At 43.5% G+C, this 17,918-nt stretch overlaps 1 protein-coding gene across 4 annotated transcripts in view; it reads right to left on the reverse strand.

Moving 5' to 3' along the window:
- Positions 1 to 1,935: 1,935 nt before the first annotated feature.
- The window catches only part of bahcc1b (BAH domain and coiled-coil containing 1b), a 51,462-nt gene continuing 35,479 nt past the window's right edge, over positions 1,936 to 17,918 (reverse strand). For 2 of the 4 annotated variants that reach the window (XM_029833955.1, XM_011604279.2), the window contains exons 12-29: positions 16,020 to 16,186; positions 15,556 to 15,692; positions 15,261 to 15,368; positions 12,956 to 13,034; positions 12,678 to 12,864; positions 12,428 to 12,589; positions 11,572 to 11,724; positions 10,945 to 11,195; positions 10,278 to 10,343; positions 9,399 to 9,576; positions 9,064 to 9,181; positions 8,778 to 8,853; positions 8,577 to 8,685; positions 8,348 to 8,461; positions 8,134 to 8,268; positions 5,672 to 7,083; positions 4,781 to 5,017; positions 1,936 to 4,469 (exon numbers count right to left, since the gene is read on the reverse strand). In XM_029833955.1, the coding sequence (XP_029689815.1) occupies positions 4,260 to 4,469; positions 4,781 to 5,017; positions 5,672 to 7,083; positions 8,134 to 8,268; positions 8,348 to 8,461; positions 8,577 to 8,685; positions 8,778 to 8,853; positions 9,064 to 9,181; positions 9,399 to 9,576; positions 10,278 to 10,343; positions 10,945 to 11,195; positions 11,572 to 11,724; positions 12,428 to 12,589; positions 12,678 to 12,864; positions 12,956 to 13,034; positions 15,261 to 15,368; positions 15,556 to 15,692; positions 16,020 to 16,186 (3,899 nt within the window). In that variant the 3' untranslated portion in view covers positions 1,936 to 4,259. The remainder of the gene's footprint in view (positions 4,470 to 4,780; positions 5,018 to 5,671; positions 7,084 to 8,133; positions 8,269 to 8,347; positions 8,462 to 8,576; positions 8,686 to 8,777; positions 8,854 to 9,063; positions 9,182 to 9,398; positions 9,577 to 10,277; positions 10,344 to 10,944; positions 11,196 to 11,571; positions 11,725 to 12,427; positions 12,590 to 12,677; positions 12,865 to 12,955; positions 13,035 to 15,260; positions 15,369 to 15,555; positions 15,693 to 16,019; positions 16,187 to 17,918) is intronic. The other 2 variants (XM_011604286.2, XM_011604294.2) reach the window with 2 other exon arrangements.

The following is a 17,918-nucleotide window of genomic DNA, read 5'->3' on the forward strand; positions in this document are numbered from 1 at the left end:
CTCTCTATATTACTCACACACACACACGCACGCACGCACGCACGCACGCACGCACGCACACGCACACACTCAGAGGTGAGCTCACAGAGGCTCATATGAATGACGGATGGGGTGAGTGAGATGGCTGCTGAAGTCCTTAGTCCCACTCTGAGTGACCTGAGTATAGTCTAACACACACACACACACACACACACACATGCAAATGCACACACACTCCCTCTCTCTTTCTCTCTTTTTTCTTGTTCTCCACTTTTGACGTCCATTTATTCAACAAAACACAAACAGATTTTGCCGTGAGTGTTTTGTCCCCGTGATGACTGTTGGTCCTGACAAGATTGGTGTTTGCTCATACATACACACAGCATATTTGAATGTGCTCGTTTATCCCTGCAGCTGATGGTCATTCATCCCTTCAGAGACAGTTTCAGGCCATCAGTAGATACTTGTCATCCGTTTTGTCACTTTTCTGCCATTTTTCTCTCTACTCATACTCTGGGCAGGCAGCACAGCTCAGATGTGGTTCTGTTGGTTCAGTTGGCTGGTTGCTGCAAAGAAAAACAAAAAACACAAATAAAAATAGTGCCACACCTTGCTCTGACACCGTGACCCTTCACACACACGCACACACACATGCAGACACACACACACACACACACACACAAATCAGCTTGCAGCATGTTTGTTCTTATGCTGTGAAAACCTTACTGGCTCATTAACCCAGAGGCCACCTCCAGTCTTTCATTGTGCCCCTATCTTCCACAGCATTCTGGGTAAAGTAGTTTAACAATGTCAGCCAGATAAGCCCAATGCAAACCTACTGATAAGCAGTAAAAGACTGCACTTAATGTCTATGTGTTTTGAGGGTGTTGGTTGATTGAGGAGCCAATGAGGAGGCTGTAAAAGACCAACAGTGAGAAGAATGGGTGCGTGTGTGTGTGTGTATGGTCACACTTGTGAGTGCAGTGTGTCATATCTTTGTAAAAACATGTTAACTTACCAAAACAGCTAACCTCAGAACACAAAGGGCTGAAATTAAAACATGATGCTGGACAAAGATGTTGATTTCAAGTTATGGACGAGGAACATTACCAAAGACATTCAGGAAAGGCAACTTTTCTTGTATAGACAAGTCTAGCAGGGAGCAATCATCTAATAGATCTAATAGAAAAGTAATAAAAGATAACTGTATTAAATGGTGTTGAAGAAAAAGCCATGTTTGCTCCTTGTTTGCAGGCTGCCACGAGGCATCCAGACTGCAACTTGAGGTCAAAGGTAAATCCCTCAGATGTCAATGTTGCAATAGGTGAGTCATAAAAGGATCCTGTTACTGTGCGATAAAAGGTGTGAATATTTCACAGGTAAAAGTCAGTAAAATGGAACAGACTTTCATACACTTTGTCCTGAAAACTTCACTCCCTGTGGGGATAAGCTCAGCCATTTTTCCCAGCCCTCCTATTACACACACACACAGACACACAGACACACACACACACACGTCTCTCCATGAGAGCATGCATGGAGATGTATTGGTGTTATATATAGGAATAAAACACCATGTACATGAGAGCTGCACAAACAAAAAGTCAGGTTCTGAAGCCCCTGCAGTCTGGAAGCCGATATCCTTGCTTTGTTCTCTTAATGGCCGTGTTCCGTTTTTAATATTCTGAATACCTGACCCACCTGTGCAGCCTGGAGACTCTATCCTGCCTGTCGCCTTCTATCAAACCCCACTAGATACAGTTTCAATTCTCCATTCTTCCCAATCAGATACAGTTTCAAACTGCTTCCTCTTTTCCTTTTATTTCCCCCCGACTCCTCTTCTTTCTGTGGTCCATTTTCCTATGGCAGACAAATAATCATCATTGATGAGCACAAAGATGTATTCAGGCATCTCACACCCAGCACACAAAAGAGGGAAATAAGTTAAATCACGTGTTTTCTTATGAAGAATCTTTTTTAATAAAACAGAAAAGGCAATAAAATTAAGATAAATATTTTTTCCTTTGTACAGAAGGAAACATGTAAGTCATATTTCCAAAAGAATGGCTGAAATTACATAATATAGTTTAGTAGGCAATCCCAACCATACAAATCAGGTTCCAGTGGGTCTAAAAAAATACACAATGATGTCACTTATGAAAATGTAATGGTTACAGCTGAATCCAGTGTTTCTTGAAGAAAGTACAGCTTCTTTTTTTTTTTTTTAGAAAAAATTAAAGACCCATAAAAGTAATATTTTAAAATTGAGTTTCACATTAAATTCCATTTAAAGCTTTTGCTTTGCAGTGTAACAGCAACAGTTGTGGAAAAGTTAGTCAATGTAATAAAAAAAGACAAAGGCATTCATGTTCTCTCCCCGCAGTACACCCTGTACACAAACAACAGTCATCACAGGCTTGCATAAACAGTAAGACCATGGTAAACAAAGAAAACAAGCTAAACGTGAGTTTAAAATAAAGATTTTTTTTGGCAAAGCAGGAATAAAAGTGACAAAAAGCATAATTTGTGATTTGATCTGTATAGTTTTTTTTGTCATCTCTCAACATTGTCCCATTGATTAGCTCTGATTGTCCTTCACAGTCACGTGATGTCATCCTGGTTGCCATGGATACCTCAAGTGCATCAGCTGGCCAGTGTGCAGACAATGTTGCAGCAACATTTTGCAGGAGGCTGTCATAGCAACACAGGGATGAATATGAGCAGACAACAAGAACTTAAAATACCGTGGTGATTGCAGGGGTCCCGGGTTTAGGTTGATTGATTTGTTTTTTCCATTAAATATTTTTTATCTACTGCGGTGGATGATTACCTCACAGGTGCTTTGGTATGCTTCTTTTTGATGCCAGATAATATTTACATTTTTTATTGTTTTACAGGCAAAAACAGACAACAAAGAACTAAATCTTTCAGGATCAGCCAACAGCACAACATTTCTTTTCCAGTATTTCTTTAAAAAAAAAAGGCCAACAGGAAATGCACTTTCTGAGCTCAGCAGAGAGAAGTAAGGGAAATATGGACACGTGTTTAAAAAGAGCTTTTTTTTCTTTTTTGGAAAAACCCAAACTTCCTTTCAACATTTCCCCAGTGTGCCTAAAGTAGGGCTTGTAACTACAATATCTTCACATCATTCGCACAGTTTGATGCCAAATCTAAAACCCGAATCAGTTCAGTGCATCTGGGGAGAAGGAAACTAACCAAACCTCCTCCCTCTCTCGGAAACTCCTCAACTCTTCCGTCGAAACTGTAAAAAAAACTAAATAAAATAATTTTCTCTGCAAAAGAACACAACAAAAAAGGACATATATACTGTATGTGCACTATTTACATGTTATATTATGCATAAATGCTGTACAAAGCATATACACACGCACTCATCACCATAGCATCTATACTCCATTCAATGAGACACCTATCTCTACACCTGATACAAGAAAGAGGTATTGGCGTGTATGGCTTTACAGGAAGAAAAAAAATATTTCTGCACGTTAAGTACTAAACTGATTAATATTGATATATTGATACAGAGCATTAGTGATACTAATGTATCATGACACTGTGTTTGCTTGATAAGCACATGGGTGCACGACCATGTGCTCAAACACTGTTTCTTTATAGCTCATTAAATGCCAAAAGGGGGTAATCATAGCCACACACACGCACACACTCATGCGCGCGCACACTCACCTCTGCATCCACATAGAAACATTTAAAACCTTTATACAAAGTCCAAAGTACAGTGTTTTTTTGGTCCTGTTGGGGATCTCCCAAATACATTGTCATTGTCAGATTACCTGTATAAGAACACAAAAACCCTCAAAACCAGTGTGGTTTACAGTAAGTCTTTCCTTCTCATATAGTTTATCCTGATTTCAAAGCCAAGTTTGCCACCTTTCCAAATTTAAGCTACTGTACTCCAAAGTGCTGAAATCCTTTGTTCCTGATCCTTTTGCCTCGTCTCCATTTCAGCCACACTGAAGGCTTGTGGAGTCTCGACGCAGGAGATTCAGTCCACATTGGATAAAGAGGTTAAATCTGATGTGGTTCTGACTTTTCCCAGACTCCTCTAAGTGCCAGTATTGTTGGGCTTTATCCAGTGGCCTAGCTCCTCCTCTTCCATGGGGCAGATTGATATGCAGAGCTGAGGCTCTTTGTCTTGGTTTTCATCTGCCCCCTGCTCTGTTCTGAATGACTGTCCTGGCAAGAATCAACTCCAGGGTTTAGGGACACTACATGGATTGGTTTTCTGCTGCTGCATGGTGCTAAGAGACAATAGCCATGCCGTCCACACTGATCAGCTGTCCTGTTGTTGGTTCATAGGTTCCCGCTAGGTAGAACAGGTCATTCAGGTTGTTCCCGGGCCTACGTTCATGCACCAAGTGATCATACTCAGCCTTACTGACCACCTGGCAGCGATGGGAGATGGTCTGCACGTCATTCTCATCTTCATGACTTGACTGGTACAAGGCATACTGTAAGGAGAAAAAGGAGCTCTGCTTCTCAAGATGTCACTGCCACAATTACTTTGTCACATGATTTCTCACCAGTATACTTATTATCAAACTCTAACCAAAAGCAGTTGCTCATATCAGAGATTAAATGCATGAACTGAGCTACAAATAACAAGAAACAGGTTCATGAACTATGAGTTAGCTCAACCATTTAAATCAAATGGGACGAGGGAATAAAAGGTGCATCATGGTAATAATTTGCTAAGAAAAAGGCATGCAGCATTATTGTGACCCTTCCTGTTTCATAAATTCTGACTGCAGTCAGTCTTCACCTTGCCATCACGGTGTCGCTTCCCCAGGCGAGTCTCCTCTGGGTGGTAGAACCACTTGACCCGGACCACCATGCTGGAGCTCCATGACTCCCAGAGGCTCTCCACTCTGCCCACATAGGGCAGCTGTGGCCGGCCAGGTGAGAGGAAGACGGCACAGTCGCCGACACGCACTGTTTCCTTGCCTCGCACAATGGCCTTGTAGAAAAGCTTACGGGCCTTTCCCTTTAGACCTCTTCTCTGTTGGGAGGGAGAAAATATAATAGCACTCAGTTTATGCAAAGAGGTAGGTTTGTTCTTTCAAGCTTATTTTCTGAGATTTCTATATTTTTTGGTAAGCAACATAGAGCCTCTCAACAAAAAAAATAGCTATGGGAGTATATTCCTGTTGGCACAGAAATAAGACAATCTTAGCCAAATACTGCAGCTGAGGTGGATAACTGCAAGCAGAATCTGGGTGACACACCTGTATTTTTCTGCCATTGTATGTTTAAGCTACACTTGACAGTTGACAGATATGCTGACATTCGCAAACAAAACAACCGACTGAATTTAAGTCGACAGTGGAAGCAGCTGCTCAACCTGTTCTTTTTCATTATCTTAGGATAACAACATTAATCAAGATAATACATTCCAAGATTAGATACACCGTGTACGCCATCCCCCTTTTGCCAACTGCTTGATAGCACGGATAATTCTGACATGGAATATCCAATATTAGGACAAATCTGTTCACAATCTGTTAACAAGCTACAACAGAGTATAACATGGACTTAATATCAAACATCCAGGTGTACAGTTTTATTACTTGTAACTGAAAACGATGCAACGATAAAAGTGACTAGAAGCAATAAACACGGAGATGAAATGAAGCTGAATGAAGTGGGACTTTACCTGTGTGGGGTTTCCAGACCACTTCCAGAGCTGTCGTCCAGGCAGAAGTGGAGACATGTTAGGCAGAGGCTCAGGTGACGACATTCTCTGTTTTTTCGCCATCGAATGATCCTTCGAGGCGCATTGTGACTGCTGGCTGACAGGACTGCTTTGGTTATTTAGAAGAGCATCTTTCCTTTTCACCTGGGGCTTAGCTGCAGTACTGTTGGCTACCACACCTCCTTTAGGCATGAATTCTTTTCTGTCTTCTGCTCTCTCGGCTGTTGGCCCTGAGACAGCGGTGTTGGCTTTAGCCACAAAGCTACGTGCTGGGGCTGAATTGGAGGAAGAGGAGTTGGAAGTAGTCGGGTCAGGGCTCAGCAGGTCGTGTACCATGTTCTGCCTGTGCTTATGTTTGTCCTGCTGGAGAAGTGCACGTCGCAGGAGCACAGAAGAGGACTCTTCATCGGAGGAGTAAGAAGAATCATTTTCGGATGAGCAAAGGGATGATGAGGAGATGGATCCGGAGGAGGAAGAAGAAGAGGAAGATGATGAGAAGCAGACGGAGGGACGGGAAAGAAAACGACCACCACGGTGGGACGTGATTCCTGCACTTCTTTGGCGCACTTGAGGATCTTGCCCATTGTCCTCATCATCCTCATCTAGTTCAGAGTAAGAGCTAGGACAGTCGCTTGGGTAGTCCAAAGTGTATTCCCCACCTGCAAGACCTGCTGATAAATGATCCTTTCGCAAAGGTAGGCCAGTAATACCTTCAGAACGGGATCCTGTAGTGTCTCTTTCTGCTCTGCCTCTCTTGCCATCCTTCACCAACAGCGCAGGGTGGATGTATCGCAGTGGTGCTCCTGCAGAGATGAGATTCCTTCCTCCTCTTCCTCCACTGCCTCCCAGTCGAAGTAAGGCCTTCCCATTCTTTGTTTTAGGTGAGGTCACCCCTTCATGGTCAAGCTTCACCAGAAACTGTTTCCTATCTCGCTCACTCAGCGGTCTCTTGTACCCAGCTGCCATTGCTGCAGGGACAGCGGAAGAGCAAGGAGAGGACAGGGAGTCTCGGATCCCCATCGATGTCACTGTAGTAGCCGGTCGTGCGACTGCAGAGTTCCCAAAGGTGGAATAGCCATGGGCAATGCTGCTGAATGAGTCACCTTCAAAAGGAGATCCAAAAATGCCTTTGACAGGCATTTGGGGTATAAGAGAGTGGGAAGCAGGCCGATGAAAGAATCCCATGTCCCGCTCTCGTATTCTCCTCGCCGTCTTACGGGACATCCCATTGAAGAGAAAGAAGTCCACAGGCGGTCTCTTCCTGGGTGCAGACCAGTTCATCATAGAGTTGTTGCATTTGGTTACAGGTTTTGTTACTGATGGGGGTATGTTGGTCATCTTAGGCACTGAATGGATCTTCTTCGGTCTGCCTACTGTAAAGGAGAAGGTAACAGAGAGGAGTTACACTCAAAATGAACTGACAAGTCTTAAAGAAAGAATGAGATTATTCATAGACCTAAGCACTTTGGAGAAACCCAATATCTTTGCCATCTTCTCCAGCCCGGTGTGTTGAGACATATTCATTAATCAAAGCACAACAAACCTGCTGAACCTGTCCCTTATTTGACCTTTATTGTCCTCCTGTGCATGTGATGAGTTATATTTCTTGCTTAAACACCCAAAGCGAGATGAAAACATTTCATTAAGTCATTTTTCAAGAATTACATGGAAAATAGGTTGAACTAATTTGAGGTAATGTCTGTTTGAGTACCACCGCTGACAGGCGGAACAGCAGCTGAAACCTACTCTAAAGAACTTTAGCACGGCCTGAAGGGATGTGCGTCTACGTAAATGTATTTAGCAGAAAGACCAGAACTTCTCAAACAACATATTTCAAAGCAGAGCTTGTGATGATGTTTTTTCTCGTGTAGTTTCTCTGCTGCCCCCCCCCCCCCTCTGTATCCATCTACAGGTATAGCTGCCTTTATAGCTGTACGCTGACCCTGCTGACCCACTCTACTCTTATACCAGCAGCTTGTATTATTAATGTATTTCTATGATCTATGCTTAGTCTCTCTTCTACCTGTCCCCTCCCTTCTCCTCCCTCTCTACCCAGCCCCCCATCAGCAAGAGGGTCCCCCTACATGAGCCTGGTCCTGCTCAAGGTTTCTTCCTGTTAAAGGGGAGTTTTTCCTTGCCACTGTTGCTTGTTTGGGGTCAGGCCCTGGGATTCTGGAAAGCGCCTAGAAAGAATGTTGATTGTAACAGACGCTATATAAATAAAGATTGATTGATTGATTGATGTTTGTGGATATGATAACGCCATCTTATCGTTCTGGATTTCATTAGATAGCAGTAAATAGATTTTCCTGTAATTAACTACAAAGAAATATCAAAGGTTAATGCGTGCATGCACGCATACATTCATGCATGTCTGCACAAGCAAAACTAAACTGAAGAGATTGTGGTGGAGGACATCTCACCTGGTCTCTTTTCTTGTGGTCTCCCTGACGGATCTTCAGTAGTTGGTTTGTCTGTGAATGTCTCTCTCTTCTCTTGGGCTGAGCTTCTTCTGCCACGGCGACCAGGTGAGAGCAGTGCTGGAGAGGGCTCAGCACCTAAAGGATGATTAGTCAACGGTCATTTCCTCATTCAGCCTGTGTTTTGTTTTATTTTAAGCTTTACTTTGATACTCACAGTGAATTTGATATCCTGGGGGCAGAAGCCTGATGTTTGCGAGGGAAATTCTTCCTCTGTCTCCATCATCAAACTCCACCATCACATTACCCTCCTTGTCCTCTTCACCTGGACCTTATAAAGTACAACATGCATGATGTAAAGCTGCACCCAGTCTACAAGTGTGCAGAGACTCCTGATCAAAACCACAAGGAATTCATTAGAACGGACATGAAATCACCATGCTCACCACGCTGGATGTATCCTGGATAAAGGCAGCGAGAACGTTCACTCCAGTAGGCACACACTCGGGTCCCTGTAGTCAGGATAGCGTCATTCTGGGGTCGAACATCTAACACCTGAAAAATCACACACCGCTCATCTGTACACATCTCAGACAGTCAAATCTTGGCAACAATTACACAGAACAGAGGAATCGCCAGAAACATACAGCTTCTGTGAGAAGTTGTTCCAATGAATAGATCCTAGGTCGGTTTCCTCGTTCTCCCTCAATGACTACGCTGAATCTGCATCAACAAATTGAAACCACAATAAGTTTGTTAGCCAAAATGTTACAGCAACTACGTTTTTATTTGGTACATTTTATATAACAATATAACAAGTAGTTATATTGGTTTGCAGGAGATTACTGCTCTTTTTATTATCCAGGAGCCGTCCCACTTCTTCCCTAAAACAGCATGTACAATTTTAAGATTAAGTGAAATGTGGACCCTTACATGTCAGGCAGATCCAGAGTTTGCACACAGGCAGCATACAACAGTTCATCCTCCTTGGAGATCAGGATCTTTAGTCCATCCACCAACATCTCTTTACTCAACACACAGTTCGGCAAGGCTGCGAATGAAGGGCGTGGCAGAAGGATGGATGGAGAAGATAAAGGGGAGGATATGCATAATTTGTGAGTGTGTTGAATAATTGCTTTGTGAAGTGAAATGGGGGGAAGGAGGCAGAAAAGGAGGTGTGTGTGTGTGTGTGTGTGCATGTGTGAAGAGGGTCTGAATTGCTGTTAACATGAGCATGTTTGTAATCATAAATAACTGCTTATTTCTACCGGGTATTCTGCAAGGCATGTTCGGTGGGAGATGGATTGACATTGTCTCCTTTGCCTCTTCCTCTTCTTCCTCCTCCTCCTCTTCCTCGCCCTCAGAGAAGCTGCACTCCTCTTCCAGTTGAAAGTCGTCCTCAACTGCGAAGCTCTGCAGAAGGCGGCTCACCGCGTGGCCCTTGGCCTGACGAGAAAACACAATCGCACATCAGCAGGCAGGGAGCAGTGTGTTGGTTCATTTATTGTCCAAACGAGTCTGACAAATTTTTAGTTTCAGTCTGATAGCAGCACCATTCTGAGTTAAAGTATGACGGTAGACCGATCCATCTTCTGACCAGTTTAGGCTAGCATATCCAAGGATGAGTGATGAAGGAAAGTCTGTTTGCCCAACAGGTTCTTGCTTGGGTTAAAATTTTTCTAAGAAGAGACGGCAATGTGTGTGTATGTATGTGCATGTGTGCATGAAAGAGAGAGAGAGAGAGAGAGAGGGGCAGAGTTGTTTTTTTTTAACAGTGGTTTCATCACCAGAGGGCCTGTGTGATTATTTCAGCTGAGTGTTGGTAGCACATGTTTGTGTGCAGGCATGTATGGATGTGCCGGGGGTTTTCAGCAATCATTATCTTTGTACTTCTGAGTTATGTTTTTTGGACATTCCCTCAGCATGACCAAATCATCCTTGGGGCCCTTTTCATTAAACTGAATGTGGATGTCTGCAGCACTGCAGCACATCAGAGAGCTGATAGGTGGCAGGTGGCCGTGGAAACAAATTCCATTCAGAGGAACTGATTGGTATGACAGAGTAACTAATATTTGCTGAGCACCGTCCCCTAAAGGAGACTGAGTAGTCAGAAGGATTTTGAAACTTCCAAGAGAGGTGGGTCTCACCTCAACAAAGAAGGAGTCTTTAAGAAATTCCTCTTTGCTTTTTCTTGCTCTCAGCCTTTTCTGTACCTACATGAAACAGAAGACCAAAGGGAGTGATATTCTCTGAGTCACCTCTCCTCTCCATTATATTTCCAGTCTCTAGCTGATCAAAAACCCGTTGTCACGCTGTTTTCTACAGCAAGACTACAGTGATTTATTGAGAATACTGATTGTACAATCTTTACTCAATGCCTTTAGTAAACTGAGAATTTCCCTTCTCAGTTTCCTTAAATATTCTGTTTGAATGATCAAAACCTCCAGAAAGATCCCTTTTTCAGTCATTGTAACAGCGGATTTGAAAGAATTAGATAATAATCCACTTATATTAAAGTACACTTCAAATGGAATGTATTTTAAATATACTTATGTATATTTTACAGCAGCTCTGACTTTCATTGAAACACTTCATTGAAAACCTTCAGAAGCATATGTTGTATTAAATTGTGGCCTTTTCTCCCACACACATTTCTGACCAACAAGTTAAAAATAAAGGGAACAAAGAATGTTCCTACTATGAAAGGTGTATTTCTTTTCAAACTTCCAGTGTTGCAGATTTTGTTGATGTTTTTTGTAACAATAGTCAGGTATGTTGCCAGTAGAAGCGTGTGAATCTGCACATATTTCTCACTTTTCCCAGAATTGTCTGTGCTGTTGAATTCGTCCTCCCGAATCTTTTGCTGAATCTGTTGGCGTCTGTCGGTGTTGCATGGATCCGCTGACCATCCCCAAAACTTCTGCCCAGTGACGTCACACTCCAGCTGGCCGGACACGCTTTTGCACTCCCTCGGTATTCTGTATGTTCCCTTTCTGCGTTGGAAAGGCTGGGTCTTCTGGGTGCTCTTATCAGATCTGTACTGGACATGCTCCCTATGCCAGAGGCTAAAAAGAACGTAGGAGAAATTAGAACTGGCAGATAAATCTCAAAAATATGATTATGATGTTCTTATGATGATCTTGATAATATGATGTTCTTTAATTTCAGAATATTATGTATAATGATGTCTGTTTTTCTGGTTTTGGTGGTCACGTGATGCTAACTTTACAAACATGATCAAATTTTGCTTTTCATTAATTCAAATTTTCTTCACAGATCATTTTAACTCAAGCTGTTCAAGATTCAAGATTCAAGATTCAAGAGAATCTTGAATCTTGAACAGTTCTTGTCCACCAAAGATGAAAAGTGACTTAAAGCCAGATTTTCTTCTGTATCATCCTTGCATATTTACTGTACACCAAGGCAGCGTAAGTGAAGGACCTGGACTCTTACTCCTGACTCTCTGGTTTGCTTGAGTCTTGGAGGACTGAGGTAGCGAAGCCATGATCCCAGCAGAAGCATCTTTAGATGATGAGCTAATCTTAATCTCTCTGGCTCCATCTTCGCTTTCGCAGCTGCCGTTGTCCTCCTCCTCTGTGGAATCACAACATCGACAGAATAAGTCCGAAAGCTTCCAGTGAGCCGCTGTTAAGTAAAGCCACTTTCTCACATGTTGAGGTGTATCGACAGCATGCTTTCAATATTCCGTTACAAACTGCTACTCAGTGCACAGGCATGGAGTTTATATACCTCTGTGTGAGATGTGTGACAGATTGGATTATTGGTCTCACCTCATGTGCAGTTGTAAATATCTCTTCCTAACCTGCATCAGAGTGAATATTGACACCAAAGATTGTAATTGGCAGCCGTATACTGTATTGCCGATGGTGGTTTGTCAGCATTTGATGCATTTCTGATTCTCATGACAGACGGAATCCTTCTCCCTTGAGATCATTTAAACATCAGAAGATGTGCCGTCATTTTCCCTTCACTTCTGAGCCCACTGATGGCATTTTCATTAGGTTGCGAAGAGAGCCAAGGTGCTACATTCAAATCAGGGGCCAGAGTGGGTTCACGTTACTGTATGGCTCTTAGAGCAACGGTGGCTGTGTAACATGCCTGTGGCGAGCTGTTTACAGTTTTAACAGTTTGACAGGCAAGCCGAAAAGTGAAAGGAGACCTCCGATGACGGCAGATAGCTCACTCTTGGATGCTTAACGCCCGCGTGCATGCATACACACACACACCAGCACACATTATGTCATCATATGCTGATTGCATACAAGGAAAACCTCACCGTGTTCTGAACTCTCACTGCCACTCCTCTCTTCTACAACTGCCTGTTTCTCAAATGAACGTCCATCCTTATGGTGTAATCTCTCCTTGCTGTTCATCAGTTTGGGCTTCCGACCCCTTTTCGCCTTCACATTCTGACCAGCTGACCAGTCCTGCTGCAGCTCTGATGGATTAACAGCACGAGAGGATGGTTTTGATTTTGGGGTCCTACTATACAAGCACATGTCTTTAGTTACTCCTTGATGTCCTACCTTTTCTTTCATTCCTGCAGTCACTCTTCGAGTCCTCTTCCCTGCTGAGGCTCCCCCTGCTGTGCAGCAAGCTTGCAGTGGTGGCACCACGCTGGGCTGCGACCTTCTGCTTCAGGTGAGTGACACGCTTGGCCAGTCTGGAGCTGAGAGCACTGGGCCGACCTCTGTGCCTACAGTGACCTTTCATCTGTAGATCGTGAGCAAAACAACTGGTTAATGACATACTTATTTCCACCCCTTGAAACATGACCGACCACATAAGCCAGACGTGAACCAACCTGGGCAGCATTAAGGTTGGTAAAACTGTGACGCGACATTTTCTTGGTGGCTTTTTCCTCCATTAAATTCAGACCACCCCTGGAAGACAGCAAACGCGAAACATTTCTTAAAACCAATCTCATTAAAAATCTTTGCCCTTAAAAGGATGATATCCAAAGCTTCACCTCCCTTCACTTTCATATTCATTCATTGTCTCACTTCTTCTGCCTCAAAACTTTGACGAGGTAAAAGACGAGGTAGTGTGACGGCAAACAGAAATATTCAGGGGTGAATACCAGCCACATGAAAGGGGAAGAATCATTTGGTTTGGAAGCAAGTAAAGAAGAGACGGGGGGAGGGGGGGGGGGGGAGTTGAGGGGAAAGAGACAGAGGCAGAGATGAAGCAGTCCCACGGGGGTCTGTCCGTTGACCGAAGCTTCAGGGCTTGATCGATAAACACTAACCTCTATTGAATACTACTCCTCCCTCCCTCACTCTCTTCCCTCCCTCTCACTGTCATTCCTTCATTGTATGCAGGCTTTCTCCCACCACAGGCAACCAGCACACTGACTCTGAGAGCAGCTGGTGTCTGAGGCAGGTGAATGCTATATCCCCACAGAGGGAAGCTTTTGGCTCTCAGCATCTCCCCTCCCAGGAGAAGAGAGAAGAGATGAGGAAAAGTGGAGAGGGAAGGAAAACATCCATCTAAAAATCAAGAAAAAGAGAAAGCTGTTCTTTCTGCCCAGACCACATCCATCTGCTGCAATCCCACCCTCCAAATGGGACTGCAGAAGCGAATAAGCTATAAGCCATACTCTGGTACGGTGAATCAAATGGTGACATTTATATGTGCTGCACACTGTCCCTTTTTAAATAAAGTAAAAAATAATAATACTAAATATAATACTAATAATAGTAATAGTACTAATAAAATACTCCACAGACATCATGACTTTCAACTTCCGCTCATGTCATGTCCTCATCATTTATAAAGTGGGTGTGCTCATAGCGTCTGTAGACCTGAGAATATGGCGCATTCACAGTTCAGGGAAGTCTTTATTAATTCCTGACTCAATATCGATAAATATGAATAATGAATTGGACTGTGAATTTAAAGTGCCTGGTGCTCAATCCAGTTGAAAACCCACTTCTCTTCTACATCTTCCACATCCGTAGTGGCACCCCAGGATTTTGGTGAAAGCCACCACCTCACAGTCAAAACCACTATGAACATCAACTGGCCAGTAGAGTACAGCTGAAAAAACAAGGCTTTGAATCTATCTATAAAGCTTTCTTTTCAAATTAAAATAAAGTATGAAAAAAGACTGAAAATAGCATATTGGGGGAAAAGGGTCTCCTTTTTTGCATCTTTATTTAAAAATGGGCAATATTGGGATGAAGGAAACACCTACACACAAGTAAATACTGTTAACTTTAGTAACCAAGGCTTCAATTTAGACACATGACCTGGCAGATTTAGAACTGTCTGGGGTGTCTTCTTTCATTTCCCCTGTCACTTAGCTTAAACCAATGACACAACTATTATTAATGGCAGCGGAAATGTTGCTGTAGCCAAGCTCCAGCGCTACTAAAATCTTTGTGCATGAACGTGTGTGTATGGCGTCGCTTTTATTTTCTAATCGCAGCAACCTTGAACAAAACTCAGGGTTCGGTTATCATTTTATCAGAGTGAGGTCTACAAACTAAGAGTATCAGAACAGCATCTCAACAAATATTTCGCATAGTTGCCAGCAGTGAGTACCGAGCATGTGTGTCTGTGTGTGTTTCCAAATTGTACAGGACTGTTTGTCTATATGAAAGTGTGCAAGTTGTTAAATAACGGTTTTGTACGGCTGCAGTTGTGGGTGGCACCCAGTCATTTATCATTATAATAACTGCACATCAGGACTTTGTCCAGCTGTATTAATATATGCTCAGGGTTCATGAGGAATCAGGATATAATCAATGCAAGTGATAAACATGATTAAAGGTGATAAATGATGATTAATTAGTTAATTTCTTTTACATTCTCTTATTTTAAATCACATCCAGCTCGCTATTCAGCGCTTGTGTCTGTGTGCATGCGTGCGTGTGTGTGTGCGCGTGCGTGCGTGTGTGTGTGTGCTGTATGTACATGTTTTTTGTTTGTAACTTCTTCCAGGGCTCAATCAAGCAAATCATCAGCTACAGAACCTTTGAATCAATTCAGCAAACTTCTTGAAAATCAGCCGTGCCTTTGACTTAAAACATAAACAGAAATCAGGAAGACCGAGTCGGGCTTTGCCAATCACACTGATTACACGGATATAATGTCAGAGGACTGACCTGAGTTTTTTGGAGCCGTCCACAGCAGCAGCAGGGCCAGGGGTGGACTTACGCTTGCGGGGGCGGCCTGGTCCCCGACGGGCTGGGCTACGCGATGTCTCCTCTTTCCTGCAGAGAAGATAAGAGAGAGGAATATGGAGTGGTGCAGCAGAAGGAATGGGTGAAAGAATATAGACTATAGGTCACTACGTGAGGCATGATAGCAGAATTGTGAATGTAGAAATGCATGTCTCAATGTAATCTGTTTATGCGTGTGTGTGTGTGTGTGTGTGTGTGTGCATGTGTGTGTGCTCACTGGTGATCGTGTTTCCTCTGTAGTTTGGCCAGTTCCCTTTGTTTTTCTTTGTAGCGGCGCTGTAGATCGGCCAGCTGGACACGCATGGCCAGCTCCTCCCCGCCCATAGTCTCCATGGAGCCCTTCACTGGGCACACCTGACACACACACATGCAGTCGCAAATAAGTTTTGTCATTATAAATCACAGCTGCATTTTATTGAGGTAATATTTGGATATCTTCACTCAGAATATTATCCTCAAGTGTTTCTCTAAAGCTCTTTAAGCACATCGGAATCATTTCTATGTCTAGAACTGCACCTATAATTGTTTTGCATGACTGAGGTAGTGTAAGTTCAATTGCAGAGGATTTGACAAATAAAATGCTACTGGACTCATTTGGAGCAAAAGCATTAACCATTTAACCAGTTAATGTCAGCTACTCTAACAGACACACACGTGTCTTTCCTTGCAGTAAAATCTCACCGGCTCGTGGCGAGGTGTCCAGCTGCACTTCCTGCGCAGGTTTAGTCTCCTCCTGATTGGACACTCATGACCACCTTCTACTCCCTCTGGCCCTCCCCCAATTTCCAGGGCCCGGGCAGCCGCCAGTGTTGCCAGACTGCGGAGGTCAAAGGTCAGCATGTCTTTACCTGCAGTGAGACAGATCACTTTGCCTCAGATTGATACATCACACGGCGGCTGATATGGCAGTATAAAGCATGCTGTGTGCAGAACAGATTTATATCTGGAGCAATGAAACGTTGCCTTGAAAAGTGGTAATATTTATGATATTAGCGCTGCAGTTTATTTGATGTATACCGGTGTCGCCGCTTAATCATACACACAAAACACAAACACACTCTACATCTGTCACTGCCATTAACTCTGTCATTGTCACTGCACCAGCAGATGAAACAGAATATTCATTAGCTGGTCCACGCACACATAGACACACCGCAACGTGCACAACTCTCAACACACACAAATACCCAGAGGATTTTTGCTGAGCTGCGCAGACATAAGCAAACTGCACGCGTGTGTGGGGGAGCGCAGAAGAATGAGAAGTAGGGAGGAGGAGTGCAACATGGTGAGAAGAAGGGAGGGACACAATGGGGAGTAAAGGGGAGGAGAAGCAATAAGAGGCAAAGTGTTTATTGAGCTATCTATTTATTCTCCTCCAGCTCCACATTATGGACATGGACAGAATCCAATTTGTGTGTGTGTGTGTGAGTAAGTGAGTTTGTGTGAGTGCAGTAAACGGCAGAGAAGTGTAAGAGCGAGTGCTTGTAAGAATGACAGGCAGCTCCTCGCAGAGAGACAGAGTGAAGCAGCTGAGAGATGCAGCTTTGTCCTGTCCTGACTTGCAGAGGTCAATGCCATCTCATCTGTCAGACCTGCGAGCCAATGGCACGCTCTGGTTACCCTGACAGGATGACATCACCGCTGACATCACTGGCCCTAGTTTAGTATCCCGGAGGATGGTCACAATCAATAGCCACCTTCCGCAGTACTGCTCACCATCAGCCGCACATCTTTGCACAGTATTAACGGCATGCTTGTCTCTAATGTTGGGGGGGGGGAGGGGGGGGGGGGGTACGGTGTAATAAGAGGCAGCACAGGGGATTTCACAGGCAACAACAAAAACAATGGAGGAAAATTAAAAACCAGTGCAACTGATATGAGTCTAGCCAAGACTAGAAGCCATTATGGAAGAGCGCTCAGATGGAATTTCAATATTAAAAAATGTGAAGGAATAGAAGATAACATGACTCACAGATCAGCTGTCTGTTTACAGGAGTAATGGTGCTAATTCCTACTAGAGGGGCGAGCCTCTCTTGATTCCTTAATCTGTAATTGCAATCTCCAGAGAACGCTGACATATCCTTCTGTGTCAAGAGGTGGCATAAATGCATCTGTCTGAGATCGGTTTCATCTCCCAAAACACATTCTGGATGACAAAAGTGCCATCAGCAGTATTAATAACATTCCATGCAGAGCAGCCGAATCGTTTTTTAAATAAATGTGTTGCAATTTAGAGAGTGTTTTCCACGCCACAACAGGACTTATTGATTTCACACTTATTACACATGCTAACCATGTGCACGCCCGTAAACAAGTGTACACCCTCTGTTTCTCGCTCCTGTACACATGCATGCATAGACAGCTGCAAAGCGACTTATGATTTTTGCATTTATTAATTCCATCAACAAGGCTTGCAGAGGCAGGATTTACACACGTGATTACATTGGTTTGATAAAAAAAGAGAAAAGAAAGGTGAGGCGGTGGGGGGTAACAAAGACGGAGGAGTAGATGCAGGCAGGGAACAGGCAGCCTGGTAGAGACACATCGACACTGATGGAGGAGAGCGGGGATTCATCTGGG

Source organism: Takifugu rubripes, chromosome 1 (genome assembly GCF_901000725.2).
Source record: "Takifugu rubripes chromosome 1, fTakRub1.2, whole genome shotgun sequence".
NCBI lineage: Eukaryota > Metazoa > Chordata > Actinopteri > Tetraodontiformes > Tetraodontidae > Takifugu > Takifugu rubripes.